At 41.1% G+C, this 22757-nt stretch overlaps 2 protein-coding genes across 5 annotated transcripts in view; one reads left to right on the top strand and one right to left on the bottom strand.

Annotated features, from left to right (window-relative positions):
• The first annotated feature begins 2190 nt into the window (after window positions 1–2190).
• On the top strand, window positions 2191–15993 carry arhgef33 (Rho guanine nucleotide exchange factor (GEF) 33). The gene is made up of 17 exons (XM_073481239.1): window positions 2191–2242; window positions 4680–4717; window positions 6328–6492; window positions 7774–7895; window positions 8123–8271; window positions 8347–8481; window positions 9259–9385; window positions 10923–11055; window positions 12274–12381; window positions 12662–12754; window positions 12881–13029; window positions 13156–13245; window positions 13412–13590; window positions 13957–14417; window positions 14507–14731; window positions 15633–15772; window positions 15870–15993. The coding sequence occupies exons 1-17, from the start codon at window positions 2191–2193 to the stop codon at window positions 15991–15993; spliced, it is 2490 nt and encodes an 829-aa protein (XP_073337340.1).
• A 5637-nt stretch (window positions 15994–21630) lies between these two features.
• LOC141009132 (mitogen-activated protein kinase kinase kinase kinase 3-like) overlaps window positions 21631–22757 on the bottom strand; it is a 40026-nt gene continuing 38899 nt past the window's right edge. For 2 of the 4 annotated variants that reach the window (XM_073481568.1, XM_073481571.1), the window contains one exon: window positions 22208–22385. In XM_073481568.1, the coding sequence (XP_073337669.1) occupies window positions 22298–22385 (88 nt within the window). In that variant the 3' untranslated portion in view covers window positions 22208–22297. Of the gene's footprint in view, window positions 22386–22757 lie in introns of all 4 variants that reach the window. The other 2 variants (XM_073481569.1, XM_073481570.1) reach the window with 2 other exon arrangements.

The raw sequence follows: 22757 nt of genomic DNA, 5'->3' as shown, positions 1-22757 counted from the left end.
AAATTTGAGGTCAATATACAGGAGCATAAATGTTTCACTGAAATGCTGTCTGCAGCTATGAACAACAAAGGAAAGAGTTCTGACCTTTTTTTTTCCCCAACGTGATCCATGTAGTTCTTGTTTCCATCTAATCGTATTAGACTCAGAGCAAGAACCAAAGACACAACAACGTGCTCATTATATTCCTGTTTTGTGCTGCAACTCCTGTGGTAGGAAAACACATGTAGCGCAAAAGGGCAAGTCTACACAAGACAAGGCCGGTGGAATAGCAAATAATGAGGGGTAGGCTGAAGTTTGTACAGCTTTTTTCTACTCTATCTGAAATACAGAGGCAGTATACTCCACTGAGTCAGGGGTTTCTTACTGGTCTGGTACTATCAGAGAGGTTCTTGTGTAGAAAAAGGGCATGGAGTACTGATTCCTTACAATAAGATCATGTTAATTAAACCTATGTGGTTGCCATGATAACATTATGTAAAGGATAATGCCCGACGAAGTGTCCATTATTAGGAATCAATTGACATTGTTTAAACCTTTAAAAGTGTTTTGAACCTCGGTAGTTACTTGACATTGAAAATAACTTTATTTTCAGAACCCAATAAAGAAATCACACACGTTTTGTTCTTGTACAGGGATGAATGGACAGTACACTCTCCCTGCACACATTCACATGTAACCACAGAATCAGATGATTATGTGGAAATTATTAATTTGCTGTTGAATTTAGTAGCAGCTCAGCTGTTTGTCTCTGGGCTTTATTTTCTCGACCACAGATAGAGGGACAACCAAAACAGAGATCCTCCTACTGTGGACAAAAGGAGAGAGACAGACAGGCAGGAGCAGGCAGACAGATACAGTGAGGTAATGACGTGGACACAGAGACAAACAGGCTTCTGTCAGCCATGACGCAGGAGGCATCACACTGACTTTCAGGATAACATACGCATGCACACGTGGACGACGTCACTATTTCTGAGGCAAATACCCAAGACCTGAGGTTTAGAATTGATTTACACAACAATCCCGAGTGAACTATGACAACCTGCACTTTTTACGTCTTTCTAAAAGCAATTTGGCATGTTTGTTCTGGAGAAGCTTATCATAATGTCATGCACTTCAGTTTGAGGAATTGCTGCATAATGGTTGCTCTTCTATAGCTGACCCTGACGTTGGATGTTACTGTTTATATAGAGAAAATAAAAAAAATATTACCCATGGATATATCTTCCCACCTTAAATAATACACATATTGGAATCTACAGTGTGCAATCAAAGCTACAGATCACCAAGTGAAGAAGTTGATTTTGCAAACAAAATGTGAAATGGACACAAGAGATGCATCATAAATGGATTTTTCCCTGAAATTGGGAAAGTTATATTATCGAATATTTATCAATATTGGTGAAATTCAAGACGATAAATAGAGCTGATTATATGAAGCCTAATTGCTTTATTTTACTTAAAAAACAAAGCGTCTACAGATACAGTAATTGATGGTATACACCTTTAAAGTTGGTACATGATCCGCAAAACATTTTTAAAAAAGAAGAATTTTGCCAAAACTACAGGTTATAACTTATTTTTAAGCTACAAAATGTGAAATTATCAGGTATCGGATCAGTATCGGGGGAAAAAAATCATGCATCCCTGGTAAAAACACATGAACACCAACACACGCTCTTAAACCTATCTAGACTTGATACAGCAGCTACAAAAAGGCTTTCTCCCCTTTATTGGAACTGACCTACTGTTAAATCCACTTCAGAGGACTGCAAGTTGCCAGTTCCACATTCACCCATCGCCTTAACTGGCTTCTCCATTCCCAGCTTACGCTGACCAGTGCTGTTGTGTAAATCATCCTATTTAACAGCCAGTCACGCCTCCTTAAATCTAATGAGTTAGCTACGGCAAGTGACTGTACGATGAACAAATGTCTCCCTCTCTCCTCCTTATCTGTCCCTTCAGTCCTTTTCACTCTCTGAAAACAAGGACCTCGTTGTGCAAAAGCGAAATCATAGGACTCACATGCTTTGGAGCAGAGAGAGTGAGAGATCACAGCAAAGGATAGGGTTGGTCAGAAGTAAAGAACAAGGCAGGGGAGAGGACTGAAGTCATCTGGAGCTGGATAAGGACTTCAGAAGTGGACAGCTTGAGAACTAGACTGGACCAGACTAGAAAGGATACCTGAACATGGAGAATGGCAAAACAGAAAGAGAGGAACAGACGGAAAGTGTGCCAGAAGGTAAAACAGGTGTCAAAAGACTTGAGCTCTCTTGAAGGCAAAGGTTCTGGTTTGTGCTACCAACAGTTATGATAATTGTGGATCCATTTTTTAATTGTGTCTTTCAGTAATCAATGAATTGCAGAACTTTGCATAACTGCCGTTTGTTCGTTTCGTCCAAGATGTTTCATTTACAGCCATATAAAACAGAGAAAAGCAGCAAATCTTCGCGATTGAGGTTCAAATTCGCTTTTCCCAGTCAAACTTTTGTTTAACATAAATGCACCACAGACGTTGCAGTGATCTCATGAAAAAATGATTAACCAGGTTTTCTCGAATGGCTGTAGGTGATCTGAAATGTACATGTGACAGGTTTTGACCAACAAAGGTTAATTGGTTTGAATGATGTTGACTGCAGAGGATCATCTTTGATCTCCCTCCCTTCAGTCTTTCTTTTTGTTAAAGCTTGAGGTCACTCTGGGACAGTAAAACTTAATAAAAACTACATGATGACAACTTTTTCTGGCCTGTAACAACTGAGGCCAGCGGCAGAAAGCCAAAGCTGTCAGAGTAAATGTGTCCTGCAGACAGAAAGCCTGTTGTTGGACACTGCATTTTCCTTCTTTTGCTCTTTCGCAGTTTTACGCAGTACAGATGTAGCTCATTGTGCTTGCAGGTCAATTATGCAAAGTAATACATGTTAAGTACGTATTTTCAGATGACCCTCAGCAGTGTTGACAGCAGACTTGACCTGCGGCATTTCCACAACAAACAGAAGCATTGTGCTTTTGTACAGCCCGTTAACTGTCTCCATTAAATAGAAAAGTCCATCATAAATCAGAATATTCTTCTGCAGCACTTTTCTCCAGCAGTACAGTCATTTTGTAAACATGAAAAACAGTCCCTCAAAACTCTCAGTATGTGATTACATCAGGAGACTCTTACTGGAGCTACTCCATTTTCAAAGAAAGATAATTACAGACATACAGTCACATGAAGACGAACATATACAGAGTTAAACGGCATAAAATTAATCTCCCCCTCCCGAATACCAAGTCTCCTCTGATTGGTCAGCTCACACACGCCTGAGCCAGCATCGCTTACAACAACAGAGCAGCTGTGCTAAATCAATTCTTTTGTGCTAGACCAGCCGCAAAGGCATAAATCACGCAAATGTGTGACATGGAGACGTATAGAGTGATGTCGTGAAGTCACGGAATTAAAGGCGGGACTACTCACGAGGCGTTTCAGGAGCAGAGTTTTCAGTGGGAGAGAGGAGCTTCTGTTGGTGCGGACAAGATCTTTTACATGCACAAGAGCAGACACAGCCTCCATCACAAAGACTTATTACTCTGTTTTGGTTAAAAAAAATGTAACCATGAATTAAACCTTTAAGTATGCATGTAATGTGCAAGGATATCTGGTGTTTAACACTGCAAGTTTGGATAGATGGAAACATCTTTTAGTCTTATACTCTAATATAGGTCACATTCACATGGCGGCCATTTTCCTTGCATCACGCTCAGGGTGTGGAGCCTGTATGTAGTCGAAACTGACACATTGTTGTCATTTCACCTTTTCCTGATTGATCAGCAATTAAAAACACAATTGATAGTGAAAATCAAAGAGACATCTGTCTGTATTTCAAGGTAAAAGGTACATTACTGTTTGATAGTATTACAAGATACCATATAGGGAAGGCGTTCATTCATTTTAAAATATCAACTAACATCTCGGACATGTTTATTTAAGCCTCGAAGTGAAACACACTGGATGTTATCAAAAGGTAATGTTAGCTAGGAAGTGGTTGAATGCTAACATTAGCTGATGGGTTCATCAGATATGTTGTTTTATCTTGAAATACGGCCCGATGTTCCTCCAGAATTCACTATCCATCATCTTTTGAGTTGCTGATCAATCAGAAAGCGGTGAAATGATAACAATTTGTCAGTACGACCTGCGACCTGAAACACAGCAGCGTGTAATTATCCCTCCATTTGAGCTGTGTGACGTCAGAGGCAAATGGCTGCCGTGTGAATATGGTCTATCGCACTCCAAAGAGAATAGTTTTGTGTAATAATTCACATGATTCACAATGTTTTAAGTTTATGTTCCTTGATTGAGACTGTCTGGATTGAGTCTGTGAAAGATGCTCCTGTGAGTTAAGAAGCGTACATCCTTTAGCGTGCATAGCATCGACTCTACATTTTTTTATACGGGAAATAGATGAACGAGTGAATACATAGAAGAGTGATAATGAATGAAGACGGTTTTCTTGTGACAACAGTGAGGCTCATTGTTCCCACGACATCCAAGTAATATTGAATTACATTTTCTCCGGTTTAATCTTTAAACATGTTATCCAAGGTCATCCTTTCATGCCTGCTTATGAACATACTAACAACTACAACTGACTGATCCTAACTGGGTTTTTTGTTTTGTTGTTGTTTAGATAAAGAAGAAAATCTGGAGGAGGCTAATCTAGAGATTGCTCAGGTAATCAAGAACTCTTCATTGCCACACAACTAAGTAACCTTTTGACTTTCACCTCATACGGGGTGAAGTTAAAAGTAAAATTGCTGATGTCAGTATTTTGGAGGCTGAAATGATATTTCCTCTCTTGTCATTCAAGCCTTCCCTCCATCAGTTGGGTTACTGTGCTCTCACGCAGCTATTAACCTCCAGCTAGCCAACATTTACTCTTCAATTTTTCACGGGGAAACTCTTGACCACATGATATGAGATCTTCTTTTAGGATCCCAAGCAAACATTAGGGTCATAAGTCACAGACAGGTCAAAGGTCAATCTAGTCATGGGCTAGGCTTTTTAACATGGTATGATTTATACTTACAAATATTTAAGAGATTTCTTGCAACACAGACCGAGATGAGAAATTTACACCCCAGTAAATATTGCAAACAAGAAATTTAAAGCTACAGATGAAACAATATCTGTTGTAGTCCTGCAGATTTAACTGTGACAGGGGATATAGTGATGTGTCTTACCAAATGTTAATACATAACAGTTTGGGAGTAAACAGTGTTGCGCGTCAGTTCATGTGAGTAAGTAAGGATACGAATAGTGCTCGCTTAGCCTGATGGCAACGTAGCAGAAAGAACACAGTGTCCAAGCTCCTCTAATCACAGTGCATGTGGTGTGAAAACATAGTGTGTGGAGAATCGTTTCATGTCACTTGGACTTAAACTCTCATTAGGTCTCATGACTTTTGATGAGTGCATATCCGCTCACGGCAGAGCGCAGACGAGCAGAGCTGCAAGTATTTGACTATGTTTGCACTCACAAATGAGAGAGCAAATAAAGTTTAGGTATCTGCATAAGTTTTGTGTGTGTTCAAAAGATAGTATTTACTTAACTTGGTGTAAATTAACAGAGTAAATTTGGGCTTTTTAGCCTGGAGCTCACAAAAGCTGCCAGAAATTAAATATTACCGCTTTTGGTTTTAGTCTTAAATTGTCTTTAGTGAGGCTTTTTAACACAACTATTAATCACAGTATGTTTTCATGAACTTATAAACTTTTTATTGTTTAAATTACACCCCGATCTTTTGATCTGCATGTGTGCACAGGCATCGGAAACCTCTGATAGCATCAGAAAGGAAGAAGCGGCGGAGGCAAACAGGACAGACGGGCTATTTAGTCTGCTGCCTGATGCCTTTCACATGACTGAGAGAGAGAGAGCGAGAGCATGACAGAGATGGAGAGATTGGACGAGGGAGCTGCTTCAACCCATGTTATGTTCCCATGAGCTGATTCAGTTATCTCTGCTGAATAAATTCAATCAGCTATGAATGAAAACTAAGACTAACTGCAGAGGGAAAGGGAGGAGGAATCCACTACTTACAGCATATTATAAAGGAAAGGAGGAAAAATGTACATTTTTTTTCTTTTTATGGTCTTAAAATAACCAATCAAATCAAGAAAATTAAGGAATTTAAATTAACTCAAATAAATACAGCAACTCAAATAACTAGCAAAAGAACCCAGCAACTAAAAGGATTCACAAAAAGTAAAGAATTAACAACATTTGAAGCAGTCATCACCCCCAAAATATGCTACTAAAAGAACATTATGCCCCTTGTGATGCAGCTGCAGGGCCTGGTGGCTGAGTTGCGTGAGGGGCTCCATGCTGCCCTGACAGAGCTGTGCGAGCTTCGCCAGAGGGACCACGGTCTGGAGGAGAAACTCCAGGCCCATCAGACCGATGTGGATGATAAGATAATGGGCCTCAAGAACTCCCTCAACACTTTCAAGGTGCCGGAGAGACGCTACACTGTGAAAACACACGCAGGCACACACAGTCTATTCTCGGTGAGGCGGAGAGGCCTCCGTAACATAATTTAGAGCATCTGACTGAACCTGTAAACTAATTTCATTTATTAGATAGGAAGGCAGCTCCTTCAGACACTCGCACTGCTATTCAGCAGCAGAGGAAACACTAACTAGGCATGTACATCTTCTACGTAAGAGAAGAGCCGTTTACTGTTTGGACGCACAGACACAGATGTACCAGCGTTATCAGCCTTAGCATGTGCTATTTTCTTTATGAGGTGATATGTGGAATTGAAGTGGAAGTTTGTTACATGCACATGCCAGCAGTATAACAAATGTGTGTATGTGTGAGTCTTATTTATCATGATTATCGCACCACCGATGATGCACACAACTAGCTAACTCTATGTGATAGCAGCACTTTTTGGTTGAAGTTACATTTTAAATACGTTTCCCATAATTCCCATCTTTTACAAAAAAAAAATCAATTTATTTAATAGACCACAGATATATTTAAACTTTACACGTCTTTGTGTTGCAACTTTATGTTTCTTTATGTTAAATTTGTGTCTTGTGTAATGCTGTGCTTATGCTGTGGTCAGGTTTAGGCACAAAACCCACCTAATTAGGGTCAGGAAATGATCATGTTTTGGCTTAAAATGACTGCACTGGTCGCCACAAACATGCTGGATATGTCCCGAAATATCCACTTTTGTTGCCAGAAACACGGCGGGAAATTGTCCTGAGGTCTCGTTAAAAGTACCTGGTTTTGTCGTCACAAACATGGCTGAAGCTGTCCCAGTGTCTTGTTAAAAATAACCTGTTTTGTTACCACGACACGGCTGGAGATGTCCAAGGTCTCATATCATCTAAGTCGCTTTGGACAAAAGCGTCTGCTAAATGCCCTAAATGTAATGTAAATGTCATTAGAAACAACAGGTTTTGTCACCAGAGACAATGGTAGAAATTTTCCAGAGGACTCCTTAAAAATATCTCGTGGTTTCACACTCAAAAAATGTTGAAACGCAGTCTTGAACCGTTGTATCAGTGGTTTGTTTCTCATTTCATCCTGTCGACGGGGCAGCTGACAAATCTATCAGAGCCAAAGCTGCTCTCGAAGAAAAACGCCTGTTTCTTGATTTTTACCTCAAAGCAGTTCATCAAATTTCATTACAAATCCGACCTGGTGGCTCACAGTGTGAAATCCAGCACAGACTCTTATCTGTCACACTGATGTGGTTCCTTGGTTTAATCTGTTTTCAGGAGGAGCTGAATGTGGCGTTGTTCCACATAAAAGATGTTTCCAGCAGACAGAGAGAGGTGCAGAGGAGGATAGAAGTGTTGCAGTCAGAAAACACCAGAGACATCATCTCTGTTCCACACAGGTAGGATGAAGCAAGTGTGTTAAGAATATAGAGTAGATACATTTGAACTATATTTATCATGCTGTTTAATCACCTCGTGAATACCTACTAAAGCCATCAAAGTGTCATTTAGCAAGTCACAGACGCAATATTGTTCCAGAGCTGTTCCCTTAAACAAATACTTATTGATAAAAGTCTGTGTTGTGTAACGTAAATTATTTTACTTCTACTGTTAATTGTTCCAAAAGCAGGAAGAGCTCGAAGGCAGATCTGCTAACAGCATCAGGGGACGACCACATCTGTTTGCCGAGCCCAGCAGAGCTCAGTGTTATTCAACAGTTCTTCTCCAGTCTGCCACACAGCGGCTCACCACAGAGGAGCAACACATCCACACACAGTAAGTCTTTTGGTTTTCTGTCTGTCTTTCTATACATCTATAAGACCCATTCCCTCACATCTGTGTGTGTTGCAGCCTCTACCTCTGAGCAGGAGGCTCAGCAGCAGCAGCAGCAGCAGCAGAGAGGCTGTCCGTCCAAATCTCCAGCGTGGGTCGACAGGAAGAACGGCAGAGATGACGCAGAGACAGCCAACAACCCCACTGAAAACAGTAAGATGTGACATATGCGTTACCTGGAAACAGACAAATATTGTAAATAGAGTTAATATTGACTGAACGAGAGATTAATGACACCACGCTGATGGTTAGATTGGTTCCCTATAAACCTCACCTGCACGAAACTGCACAAAATCTCCAGGAAAAATTCAGGCTGACTGACAAATCAGTCAGACCACTGCCTCATGAGGTGTCTGCCATTCTGACCTGGGGGCTTCCAGCTCATACTCAACACAGATGTTCCTGTACACTATGTCAGCCACCTGGTCATGGCCCTCCATGTACGCCCCGCCTGCCTGCAACTTACAACCTGCTGTTGTGTGCTGGATTGTCTCAGGGGCATCTTTGACCTGCATCTGTGGGTCCTGCCAGGTGTGGTAGACCCCGGCCTCAATGGATCTTGTGCTGAGCACTGGTTCCTGTGCTGCCATGATCAGTGTCTAAGTCTCTCTGGCACATACCGTGCAGGGGTTTGTCCTTCCATGATGCCTTCTCGTGCTCTTTCTTCTCCTCCTCACTGACCTTATGCTGCCTGCTTGCTTCTTGATATCAGTGGCCTCTACTTACTCCTTTGGCCAGTTTATTAGGCTGCCCACCTGGACAGCCACGCCCTGACCGGGATTCAAACCCCCATCTCCTGTTTTTTCTAAAAAACACTATATGTCAGGCCTTCGCTGTTTGACAAGACTCATAGAAGAAGAAGAATACTACATATGACTTATTCGTAACTCAACATAGTTTGATTTAAATTGTGTTCCTGTGTGTGTGCAGATAAGAGACAGAGGGTGGCTCTGGAGCTGCTGGAGTCAGAGAGAGTTTATGTGTCTCACCTGTCTCTGCTACTGAAGGCCAACATCTCCTTTAATGGATCAGAAGCTCTGACTCCCAAAGACAAACGGTAAGTCGGCATTTACACAAAGACAACTGAGTTACAGAGAGCCAGTATCTCCAAATCTCACCTGGTCATTGACAACAACAAAAGACATGGCGGAGGCATTTATACATTTAAGTAGTTACACACACAACCTATGAAAACACAGACTGACCCAGACATCCTCAACTTTATCTGATTTCGTAAAGGTCTGTCTGATATGTTATGAGCAGTAAACTCAATTATATCGCAGGTTAAAATCATGCATAAACACACCGACAAACTCATCAGCCCTCAGACTTTATTCCAGGAGTGGCTACTGATCTAATTTGTGCGCTCACAGTGAGGGGAGGACAGGAAATAAACTAATCAAATAAAAGCGGGTCATAAACACCAGTGAGAAAGAGAGGACACGCTTTAAAAAAAGACTCTGCACAGCTCGCTAATGTAATCACTGCTTAGCTTCAGCACACGTGTTCCCAATGACTGAAATGACCAGTGACAAGGTCCAAATGCTGAGCGGGGCCGAGCAGTATTTGTCAATGATTGCATTTGTTTTGACTCTTGCTCTCCAGTATTTATATTGTTTTTCCTCTATTCTAGCAGCCAAGTGTCAAACATGATTTGATCCTTAAGTTTTACTTTTACTTTGTCTGAAAATGGGAGAATTTACCAGAATTAACTCAAAATGTGGTGTTTTTATTACTGTGAACGCAGACAGAAGCTCGGGAAGTTTTTTATTTTTATATTTAAAGCGGTGTACTTGGTTGTTTTAGACTTTCATGTGAATTTTTGTCAACATCAGACCTTTCCAAAGTGAGTTACAGCAATTTATTATAATGTTACCTTTGGCATTTTTCTGTGAAAAACAGGCATAAATAGGACGGCTATTAAATCATGACGGAGGACATTTACGCAAAAGTGATTTTTTTTTAGTGAAATCACTGCCTGTTGGCCCAGAGAAAGAAACCACCTTGTTTCCTTGACAAATCACTGCTGCAGAACGTGATGGCACAACCACACGAGACACTGAAAATCCAGGAGACTTCACTTTACATGAGTTTTTAAAGCATGTAGATATGATTAGGATGGGATTATTAGTCCAAAAGGTATTAAACATCTTAGAGCAACATCTATTTTCAGCCACCGGCGGCTGTCTAGGTCTTTGAGGGTTAACTGTGTATACTACATGAAAGGATGTTCACAGTACCTCTGTATATGAGACAATTTTGGAAGCTGAAAATGAATCCTTACTTGTTTTGTTTTTTTCCAGTCGTCTCTTCTCCACAACAAGGCCTAATTTCAAGCAATAATTTACTGTTTGAACAAATAATTATAAGTAAATACATTTGAACAAGTACTTTATCTCTATATTTCATGAAAGTGTGACTAAAATACCACACTTTGGAAAACAAACCTCTAAAATGTAACGTGGAAAAAAACAGCATGTCTCCGAAACCATGACAACATATAAGATTTCATCATCATTTGTTCTATATTTATGCAACAAAGTTAAATATACTCTATTATCGATCTCTTTCTTCTTCTTTCTCGCTGTCTTCAGTCCGTTTCCCAGCTCTCTGAGGTTCCTGATCCAGCAACACCTTGAGCTCCTTCATACTCTTCAGGAACGTGTGCTCAAGTGCCAGTGGCAAGGCATCATGGGAGATGTGTTTATGAGGCTCACCAGCAAAGAGGTATAGCACAAACACAGAGGTTGAATACAGGAAATAACTTGTATGAAATGTTGTGTATTTTTCTTTTTCTTTTCTTGCTAACTTCGATTGTTGTTGCTGAGAGTTATTATCCTTTTCTACCTCGCATTGGATTCATTCCTTTGCACTTTCTTCTTTTTGTACTATTTTGGCCAATATACAGAATACTAAAGGAATATTTATAGTGTAATACAATTCAATAAACCACCACCACCACAAACCACAGCCTCTAAAACCACCATAGAGCATTTTGTTGATCATAAAATCTCAAGAAATGTGGGAAAATATTGATGTTTCTGTGGATATTTTTAACAACCATATGAAACAAAAGATGTGTGTTTCCCGTGGACTCATTTGTAAATCAAGATTTTGGCATTCACAGTGCACAGCGCTGTTCCAGCCTCGTTAATGCAGAGGGGTCAAAAGGTTTGGTCTTGTGACTGCCCATTTATAATGAATCTGAATCCATTTGGCAACCGTGGCGGAAATTAAACAAAATGTCAAATTCCAGCAGAGCCGCATTGAGAGCCGGAGTACAGACTGAGGACAAAGACAACAGAGATGCTTGTTATCACTGTACAAAAATGAACAGCAAAAAAGGATATTAGACCTGAGTTGACAAAATTACAGCTCTTTGAAAGACTTGCACATCCACAGGTGTCCCATAAACACAGAACAGTGGTGCGTATATAAAATGATTTTTATGTATATACGAAGCGTTAAAGGTTCCAGTTGAGAAGATTTAGGAGGTAAATTTGCAACAATAACGTCTGAAGTGTAAAAAAACAAAATGGCTTGTTACGAAGGTCAGTTTGGTTTGTTGCTGCTGAAAGCCAAAAGCAGACACAATAACACTGAAGGTAATGAGTCTATACCATTACATCCAATATGTGGCCAATTGGCTCTGAGTGCATGGGAGGAAATGCAGTAATTGGTTGGAACACCTACCTGTTTAGGAAAACTAAAATTAGATTCACAGTTGTGGGTCCTCTCTCAGCGATGGTCTGAGAGCTTGAGAATTGCATTTGCATGGGGTTGTGTAGATAATGACTTATTTTCATTTTTGGGTGAACTTAATGTGGTCAAATCAGTCACAAGTGACTGACAGTGAAGGGAGGAGAGGAAGTGGAATATGTGTGTGGTTGTTACATGAACACACACATGCAAACCCACACTGTATCTCCCTCTGTCTCCCTACAGAGTGATTTCTTGGACTTCTATGTGTCTTACCTGAAGGAGCTTCCAGACTGTCTCTCAGTCGTCACCATGCTCGCCTCCAGCTCCATGAAATCTTCTGCCTTCCTGGAGGTAACGCAGAAAGAAGTGACGAGGCTATGATAGGACATGAAAGCATTAGCATTAGAGAGTGAGAATGCAGGCAGGATAAGATAACAAGTCAAAAAGAGATGACACTGACAACAGTACAGTGATTTACAATTAGTTGAAACTCAAGTTTACAAAGTTAAGTCATCTAGCTGAATAGAGACACATTGCTTATACCTGCTCTACTAACTGGTTTTGTCCTTTCAACCTGATTGGTTGATCTGTGTTGCCCTTTTGCTGATTGGCTGCGTGGTGCTTCTATCAGAGTGACATCATGGGCGACGAATCCAAACCCTCCCTCTACACTCTGCTCCTTCAGCCGGTTCAGAGGATCCCCGAGTACCTGCTGCTGCTGCAGGTTAGATTAACAAATACACCTAAAAGTAAAATAATTACTTCAGATCTGAGCACATTTCATGCATATGGCTTCAGCAGAGAATAAAACTCAAAACAAAGATGTGTGAACATGACTGTGTGTGCACAGGGGCTGCTGAAGCAGACAGAGGCAGAGCACCCAGACTACTACCTGCTGCTGGTGTGCATCCAGCAGTTCAGGTCCTTCACGGCCCAGTACCACCACCTCCTCCAGCACAACCAGGAGCTCCTGCTGCACAACCGCAAGGAGGTGAAAAGGTCAGGATTACCAGACTACAGAAAAATAACATTACACGCAAGCTTGAGAGGTCAAACAAGAGATATTGTAACTGCTTGAACCTGATAAGATAAGTTTAGATAAGCAGGGTTCTGTGTGTCCTGCAGGTCTACCATGAAACAGCTGCTGAAGACAGTGGAAAGTGGGATTCAAGCTAACAACATTGGCTCACCGTACCCTTGCTCTAGTGCAATGCTGTGAGTATTTTTTACATTGTTTCTTAACTAGCTCATGGCAAACTACGTCCGTCTCTTATTTCTTGTTAGACAGTTAGCATACACCGCCTTGAATCAGAGCGTATTTCTTTAAAAAGCATGATTAAGCTTGATGAATCTGCTAATATGAATCGTCTATCCCTCACAGAGAACATGCTAACCAGGTGAAGCGGAGCAAGCAGCGTCTCCTGGAACAGATCCAGTCACATCGTTTCCATGAGTGGGATCAGGAACAGCATCCAGAAAGTCCTTGTTACGACGCGGAGTGGCCGTCTCAGCTCCCGTTCTTCAGCCCCGACCTGGACTCACGGAACCACAAACCAACAGGTCTGTGGTCACAGAAGCTTCTGATTATTGTAATAGATGATCTTTCTTTGGACTTTTCTTTCGATCAAAGTTTAAACCCGTGCAAAATTAAAGAATCCGTTAAGTCCAGGGCAGAGGACTCATTGTCTTGTACTGGGTACTCTCAGCATCTTGGCACCCAGGTACAGTATCTGTCCCATGTCATAATTTTAGACTTTGTAGCCCTGAGCGCAATTATTTTCTTTAGTTTTTAGTTTTAGTTCATGATGTCACTTTGTGTATCCCATGTAGGGATTCTACACAAACAGATATGCAACCCATGTCACTTAAATGCTTTTGGGATGATTGCCCCATCAGTCAACCAGTCAACCAACCTTTGGCTTTCAGGTCTTGGCAGCATCCCAGAGAGCGAGGCATCTGACAGGTCCATATCATGTCAGCATAATCTGCCCTCCAGACCTGCAGACTTCCATCAGGTTCAGCCGGGCTCTGCTCTGGCCGATGCCCTTGGAGAGTTCCTCCTCCCTCCAGATCCTCCGGGCATGGAGAGGCTCTATGAAGAGGAGAGAGGCTCCTTTCATGATGTCTCCATGTTCGACCACTGCTCCTCTGGCTCATCAGACTCCTCCATCGACATTGCCTTCGTGAAGTGCTCCAAAGCTCCCTCAGCGTCGCATCATGCAATGGCAGCGAATGTTTCAACAACTCGTGATGTCTTTGGCAACGGTAGAAGCCAAGGTAATGGTTACGGCAAGCTGCCCAACCGAGGGTGTGCGTCTCCGGATGAAGCTGTGATGATGCGCCGCAATCAACATCGCCCCCTCCAGGCCAGCCAGCGTAAGAGCAAGGTGAGCTTGTTTGTATGTATTCTTAACAATTCTTGAATAATTATATTATTAAAAAAAACAAAAACGTGTATGTTTTCTCTTCTTTCAAGTCACTGAACGGTCTGCAGATGGTCAGCGCAGTGAGTAGTCTGGATGGTGCTCCTCTGTCAGACCATCTCCATAGAGTGGGACTGGGCAGCCATGCCAAGTTGGAGCGCCAGGGCAGTAAAGGCAGCAAGGGGTGCCCTACCCCATCCCATAAGATCCATACCCCGCTGGGGAACAGAGTGGATACCGACAAGCAGAGCGACGATCTTCACGGGCTGCTCAGCATTGTGGGTTTCAGCAAAGATGTGAACACATTGATGTGTCTTTACATGGACTTGATAAACCTTTTCTTTTTTATATTAATCATTTAAAAACCCTGTGCAGTCAATTAGCGGAGGGTTTTGCGGTGGTGTGGGAGGACACAAATGGGTATTTTGGTTTAGTCCTTAAACTCTGCCCAGTTTCCAGTTCCTGGCTCGGTTGCAACAACTCTTGCAGAAAGACTTCTCCATCCACAACAAGTTTGCAGAGTGCTTCTCGCCCCCTGCTGGTGTAATCTTCTGACAGCACGAGGTTGTCTGAGGCATCAAGCAACGTATTAGAAACTGAGCAATTTGGCGGACGTCTATTTGTTAGTTCATGTGTCTTTTTTTGGCCCATATAACAGAATCTGTCTCACCCTGACAGTGAAATGTCATAGAAAACTTCTGTTATAAGCATTATAGTAGTAGGCTTTATTTATAGTGTCATTTTCTAAATTTTGTGTAAATGGCCTGAACATCAGTACTGTTGACCTGCTGGTCTGATCTCCAGCTTATGTGATTGGCCACCACAGTGTGACGTCAGGTTGTGTTTCTCCAAAAGTAGATTCTGTTTTGACTTTTCACTGGAGGGTTATTACATTTTTTTTTGCCTCAAAGCACGACCTGCATTTAAAATGAATGGGCATTATCGCTGACATGCCTAATTTGGTCTGAATGAAGCCTTAACCAGTGCAGGAGGGATTCATTATCTTGTTCGGCTACACCTCGACAGGCCCCAAAACTGCTGATCCTCACAATGAGAAACTAGGCATGGTGGGTTAGATACAGACAGACCATTTTTCCCCACTTTGCTATTAAAGCCAAAGGCAACATTTCAAACCAACCTTGATAAATATTGTAAATATATTGTGTTCAACCCCACCAGGACTCCGGGTTCCAGTCATGGGGGGACGAGTCAAAGTGGAGGAGCGCGACAGAGGAGAACAACACGCCCTTCAGCGAGAGGAGTCGGAAGCAGGACAAAGGAGGCTTCAGGAGCTCGTTCAAGAAACTCTTCAAAAAGAAGTAAGGATGATGATGCTCTCAAGAATTTCTGAGGTGGTTAGTCTAAAGGTTGATTCAGAAATACTTTTAAATTTCTCCTGATCTTTCTTCCTCGCAGGGGCGGTGATGAGAAGAAAGAGAAGGGAGGTGAGAAAACACCAGAAAAGCAAAACAACGGTGAGACTTCGGGGAAAAATCCCAACTTGGTACATCTGGAGATGAACCGTGGCACAGCTGTATGAACACCACTGTATCACACACACACACACACATACACCAACGCTGTCACAGACACACAAACAAAAGAAGTCGATTACAGTTGTTTTTTTATATTTACATCTGCTATATAAATGCTGTTATATAAACAGGTATAAGTCATGTAAGCTAAGCAACTTTTCCTCTAATCATTTGTGTAGTGTAAATGTGATTTTTAGATGAAAGACAGAAGTCCTTCCCCGTCTGTATACTGAGGGAAAGCACCTGATACGGCTGAAATAAACAGCACTGATGGTTGAATTCTTGCTCATGTTTTGTGTTATTTTGACAGTCTTGGTAACAGTAAGAGTACAGTATTACTTACGGAAACCAAAATGTTGTTTTGAGCCCATCTAGATTAAATTAGGAGAGAAATAAAAGGGGAAATTAAAGACTAAATTAGGCTTTTTGTGGGTACAAACTGGACCACTAGAGGGCAGAGTAAGAGACTATCCACCCCATGTGTAAATAGCTCTGCTCTAGATTTAGGTTCTAGTTTTTAATAACTTACTTTCTTTTCCTCTTGTGTAAATTTCGATATCGACAGATGGTCCCCACTTCCTCTTTCATCAGGGGAAATGGCAAATTTGTTTTTTGGAAATTTGGATTGTTCCTAATTTAACAGGCTGAGACACTCATTTTAATGTGTTTCTCTGAGAACGTCTGCTTTATATTTTAAGCTATAATCAGACATTATTATGTTGTGCATTTACTCAGGAGAATAAACTGTTACTTGTGTGTGTTTGTCAAAAGGCAAAACAGGACACGTTTCTCTTTGTGACAATAATTTTTATGCATTTATCAGAATTGTTTTATTGAGAGGTGAATGTGACGATCAGGAGACGTTAAGGATGTTGAATAAAAAATGTCCACACTGAAAACGTGTGATGTTGCTCAGCTGGTCCCTCTTTCATGAATCACTGGTTATTAATACGACAAGAATAAAATAAAAAGGACTTCCTTTTTATAGATGCTGGATCTTTCTGAGACACATTTGTGATCGTGGGCTGTATAAATTTCACCAGACTTGACTTTGATCATGATCTTGAAGGGGTCATACACCAAAAAGGTTGGCAACTACCGATCGAGGCAAACTAAATAATGTGACTGTGTGGTTTGAAATGTAAAATACAAAACCTCAACTACACAAGAGGCGGACATTTAAAACTATTCAGGCCTGTAGATGGTGCCGGTTGGACTGGAAATGCAGCCCTGCACCTGGATGATATGAACTGGACCTGGATTCAGGTTTACATCAATGTTATTGTGTCATTATTCTCTTTCAGAATCAGGAAGCGACCCTTTTTAGTAATCACGGTTCTTACTAATATTATAAACCAACATGCACAGTAGCAGGAAACAAAACAAGAAACAACAACCACAAGACACCAGATGTTTGAGTTCCTTCTTTTTAATGTGTTAACCTGTCATCTCATAAATCTGTTACACTTCTGAACCAAAATATAGGCAATTATACAGTATGTAAAACAAACCCATTTTTATTTTACACTATATACATTTCATAACGTGTGCATTGCATCATGAAAACAAAAGACAAAGGTGATGTAATAGCGACAGAACAGAGGAGACTTGCTGCGTTTTGTTTCATATTGGGAGGAGACCTGGGCCCGAACAATAACTCATCGTTGATTACTTTAATCTGATTGGAGCACCGGATAGACACATGAAAACTACGTGTGCCAGAGAGAAGAGAAATCCCAGGAAAATCATCTTGATGCCAATTTAGTATCCACAAATTTGGCGCCCACGACATCTCAAAGCAATCCACTGAGTTATTTTCACACATGATCTGACCCAGGGAGTAGCTGACAATTTGAAAACACAAACAGACTTTTTAACATTTTTCAGCAAAACCCACAATGGAAGGCCGTGTCGGCACCTGCTTTTACATGATTATAGATTAAACTCGGATCTATGACAGCAGAAAAATGATCAACGCACATTCAATCCCACAGAAACTTGCTATTGTTATTCTGCAAAAAGGGACACTTTCTCCAAAATTAAAACTCATGACAAGAAAGAAAAATGGTACGACTTTTTGAGAGTGCTTGTAGAGACTGTTTCAACTAAACCAATACATGTTTTCGCATGAATTTAGATGTGAAGCTATGATACAGGATGAGTTTTTTCAGGCTTAAGAAACAAAACAAACAAAATAAAAGGATAAAGTAATTTTCAGTGGAATCTCATTCACTTTGTCTTCACGTGATAGCTTTTAGTAATTCCTTTTGTTTTGTTCGTTTACATACGTCGACGGAGAGGACAAAGACATTTTAACGAGTCTCAGAGTCACTAAACTTATACGCTGTTGTTGGCTGTCTTTAAAATCAGACATATTGTTTTTGTTTATCATCTAGAACATTCCACGAGGTAGACCATCTAAATTTGGCCAGAAAATTTAAAACATGTTTTGGCATTATATTAAAAATTTTAAATATATGTTCTTTGACATCGACCGGCCCCTGACGTAAGAGAATGTGTGAGACTTTTTATTTTTTCCAAATATATGATCAAATATATGATAATATATGATGATTAAATGATATTCTAACCAATCAAGGAACCAATGATGAACCAATGAAATCGAACTTATTGAGCCTAAATATGAAAAAGGATTAATAAGACTTAATGGCTGATGTTGATATACTCAGTAGAACTAATATCTTTTTGACAGTATTTGTGTTAAATAACCTGATTGCGTGGATAAAACCTGGTTGCAGCCCTGAAACTATGACACTTCTGTATTTATAGGTGTTGGCTAGAAGCACATTTAGTAGCATGATCGTGGCTTAATAGCTCATTTAGGGTTGTGATCACTTCCAAGGCAAGAAAAAAATAATGCATTTTTAGTTTGATTTTGACAGTTTCCTCCCAAATTTCTTGCCCTGAAAGCGGATCAACCGCAGCTGTCGCCAGTAGAGTTCAACTGATTCGACGTCTATCTCTTCTACGGCTGATTTGTAGTTAAATGACAACCATTAGAGTCCTATGAGAGCACCAAATAGAGGTGGTCAATACTACATGGCAATTAAGTGTAGTATCTTAGTGTCTTTATGGGCATTTTATACATGAAAAGTGAGCGCGAGCGACAAAAAGTAGGCAATTTATATCCTCACAGTGGATTCAAGCTACTCTACACTTTACTGTTTAAGCTACATCACAGCAACAGTGCAATAAAAGCATCAGGAGCTGGAATCAAGTGAGAGGATCTGTTTTTCCACAAATAGTGACATGGTGTGTGGGGGACATGCTACCATGTTGGTAAAGTGACAAAAAAAAAAAAAAAGGTTGCGATTATGACACGTCAACTGGAAGGACATTTCCACGTACAAACCGGGTGATAAGAAGTCAAAGAGGAACAAAAATGTTACATTCTTTTCTTGAATCATCAAGATGGCGACATCTGCCTTTTACAACCACTTTCTCAGCGACTCGCCTCACGCAGAGCTGAAACGTTGCCACCTGTGAGTAATTCTTTCTGGACAGGCATCTTGAAAAATGAAGCCAAACGTTTTAGCTCTGCAACATTTCCGAGTTTAGTGGCGGTGTCTCGTCTAAGCTCAGCTAAGCTAGTGCCCATGTCCTCTGAAGCAACCTCTAGTGTCACAGCTTGTAAAGACTGGTAGTGTACTGCCACATGTAGCGTCTACTACACACCACACGGTGCACATCTACATGCATGTAGTGTGATCTCTCGTACAGATGTTGGCCTTTAAAAAGGTCACAGCAGTGAAGGTTTGGAGGTAAAACTTCTCCAAATATGACTAAAATTAATAAAATATGTGGACTTACACAGAAATGTTCCCACCGCACTGCTGGGTTAGCTTCTCTTCTACTAGAGATACAAGTGATTCATTAATTGTCCCTTCTGATATCGCTGAAACACACGATAAAGTTTATAATCTAAGCTAAAGGGGTGTCTACTATCATACTAGACAATAAAGCACATTCAGCATTAAAACAGCGCTAAAACACATTATTTTGTTAGCATCAACTTAAAAGGTGCAATATGTAAAAAATTGTCCAGCTGTGGAAGTCATACTCCAAACAAATAGGGGGCAGCACCTCATCAGAGTAACTGTAGATGCCATTAGCTAGTAAGCTCAGTTAGCTGTGCAGCTAGCGATCCCAAGCTGAGTCTGCTCAGACTGGAGGCTTGGAGCACAGGAGGAGTGCTGGTGTTTTTGAATGTTTTTAACTAAAATTCTTACATATTGCCCCTTTAACAAGCGTTTAATGTGAACAAAACAACTTTTTTCACTGACATTGTGTTCAATGTATCCAGCATAGTAGTACACACTTATTTACTCGACGTCCTGTTTCAGCTTCTTATAAAAACCTCTATGAGAACGTCCATTTTGTTTTGGAAGCTAGCGGAACAGAAGCTAGCTACGAGTGGGCGTTGGGCCTTGAGCTCGTTATTTTACAGTAAATACTTTTCATCCAGACTAAATGTGATTGTGTCCTTGCTTGACAGATCTTTACCAAACGATTCTTAGTGTTTGTTCGGATTGTCTTCGGAGCACCACATGGGTGAGGTTTTCTGCCACGAGTTGCTTAAATTGTTCCAGATCGTTCATTGATTTCAAACATTTTATGTAATTGCTTTAACAAACTCCTTAAACTCCACCCATGTGGAATTCCACTGACATTAAATATCATGCCAGAACTGATGGCTAAGGCTAATATATATATATACCAGGTCTACTGCATATGTATAAATGATTTTTCCTTCTGTGTAAATCCAGCTTTTATCTCGTTTTTAAAACATCTGTTGTTGCTCTTCAAGTGGCCGCGAGCAGAAAAAAAACAAACTGTCACCTGTTAAAGACCAGATCTGTACATGATGCACTTGCATGTGCATAATCTATGTCTACGCACACACACATACACACACACACTGTGCATACACACAAGGTCATATATTATAATGACATCACATTTGTTTGTCAAATACCTTTTTCTCTGTGCAAATTTTAAACACCAGTGGTTCAAAAAAAAAAAAAATCAAAACAATAAAAAAAGCTCTCTGATTAAAACAGCATTAAAAAAAATGAAAAAGTTGACGTGAAAACAGGAGAAACAAACCAAAACGAACAGAACTTGTAACGTCCGCTGCCATGACGACTGTTGCTGTGGTGCAAAAGACGAGCAGGAAGTTTCGATGGTGGCACATGCAAAATGAAAAATGACCAATCAGTGCTGTTTCCTGTGTTTGCTCAGTCCAATCATGAGTGTTATTAGAGTAATATCCCATTACTAAAGCTGTCCACCTGAGGAGACTGCAGGGCTCGTTGCTTCCTGACGCTCGTCACATGATCAGGTAACCAGGAAGTCGATTTACCGCCCCGTCGCTCCTCCACGCCTGTCTGTCTCTCTGTTCGTCTCCACAGTTGTACAGAGCAACTATACACACGCCTATCTACACGACCAGTCTTTTTAGTGTTCGTCTCTGTCAAAAAAATACTACATTTATATTTACAACAATTAAATAGAGGTCAATTAAGCACTTGTGTGGTGTGGTGACGGGTATCGGAGTTCAATGCTAGCAGAGGTGGCGAAGCTTTTTAGTTTGTTTTCTCTTTTTTTTTTTCTCCTTTTTTATAAAAAAACGGATAAAACAGGAAAGCCATCCTGGTTGTTAAAGTTACATCATGCCACAATAAATAAAGGTGTCGTTAAAAAAAAGTGTGTGGGGGGGAAAGGAAAGTAAAGAGGAAAGGACGATGAAGGAGAGAAAAGGTTTTCTGTGCAAGATGGCTCTTCTGTGAAGCTTTAGCGCAAGAAGCAGTCGCAGTAGTAGTAGTAGTAGTAGTATGTGTAGAACTAGTAGTAGAAGTAGTGTTGAAGTCAGACTTCTGTGCTGGATGTTTCCCAGTGTGCGGTATGCAGGGGGAAGGCGGTGGGATGGTATCAGGAAGGATTTCTGGGTTGCTCTTGAAGACATTCTCCGACTATCTCAACCCGAGCTGGCCTCGGACCAGCAGGAACGGGTCCACGACCCCCGCTGCCTTACTACAACACGCTTAACTAACACTAACACTGCGGTGCATTTTAAATGTCTGCAACTGGGAATCCACATCTGCACCCACGAATACGGCTCATCTCCCATTTACACGGCCGACGGGAGGTTGGGTGGGGGTTAGCGGTGGGGTTGGGGGGCTGAGAGTTTCTCCCGGTTGCTCGCTCGCTCGCTCCCTCGTTTTGCATTAGTGGTAGGCTGTTTTAGAGAGGTGTGTTTATGTGCATGTGTGCTTGTGTGCGTGTGTCTCAGTAGCTGTTTTCATGGCCTGCCAGGATGTAGAGGTTGCTGTGGGCTGTAGGGTTGTCTGTAGGCCGGCTCTCCAGCACCACCACCCTGCAAGACAAACACAGACACAGGCAAAAACACAACATCCGGTTCAGTTTCGAGGGAAAGTAAAACATTTAGCAGTCATTATTTCGCCTTTAAATCACAGATGAAAGAACAGCCCAGTCTGCGTCAGTGTGTTGTTAGTTTTCCTGACTGAAATAAACACAACACTGAGGAATATAAAGTGTGAAGAAACCCAGGATTTATTATAAAATGTACAAAAACCCAGCAACCCACACAGGATTTGGTCCAAGCCTGTAAAAGCCCTGTTATTTGAAAAAGGCAGCAGAGGGAGATGACTTGCTTTGACACTAAGCGCTTCACAAAGTGCACTCTGTTTACCCTGAGGAAACCCTGGGAGGAAGCTGTTAATACTGT

Source organism: Pagrus major, chromosome 15, assembly GCF_040436345.1.
Source record: "Pagrus major chromosome 15, Pma_NU_1.0".
Classification (NCBI taxonomy): Eukaryota; Metazoa; Chordata; class Actinopteri; order Spariformes; family Sparidae; genus Pagrus; species Pagrus major.
The sequence above is the reverse complement of the archived record's forward strand: the minus strand, read 5'-3'. Positions and strand labels throughout refer to the sequence as shown.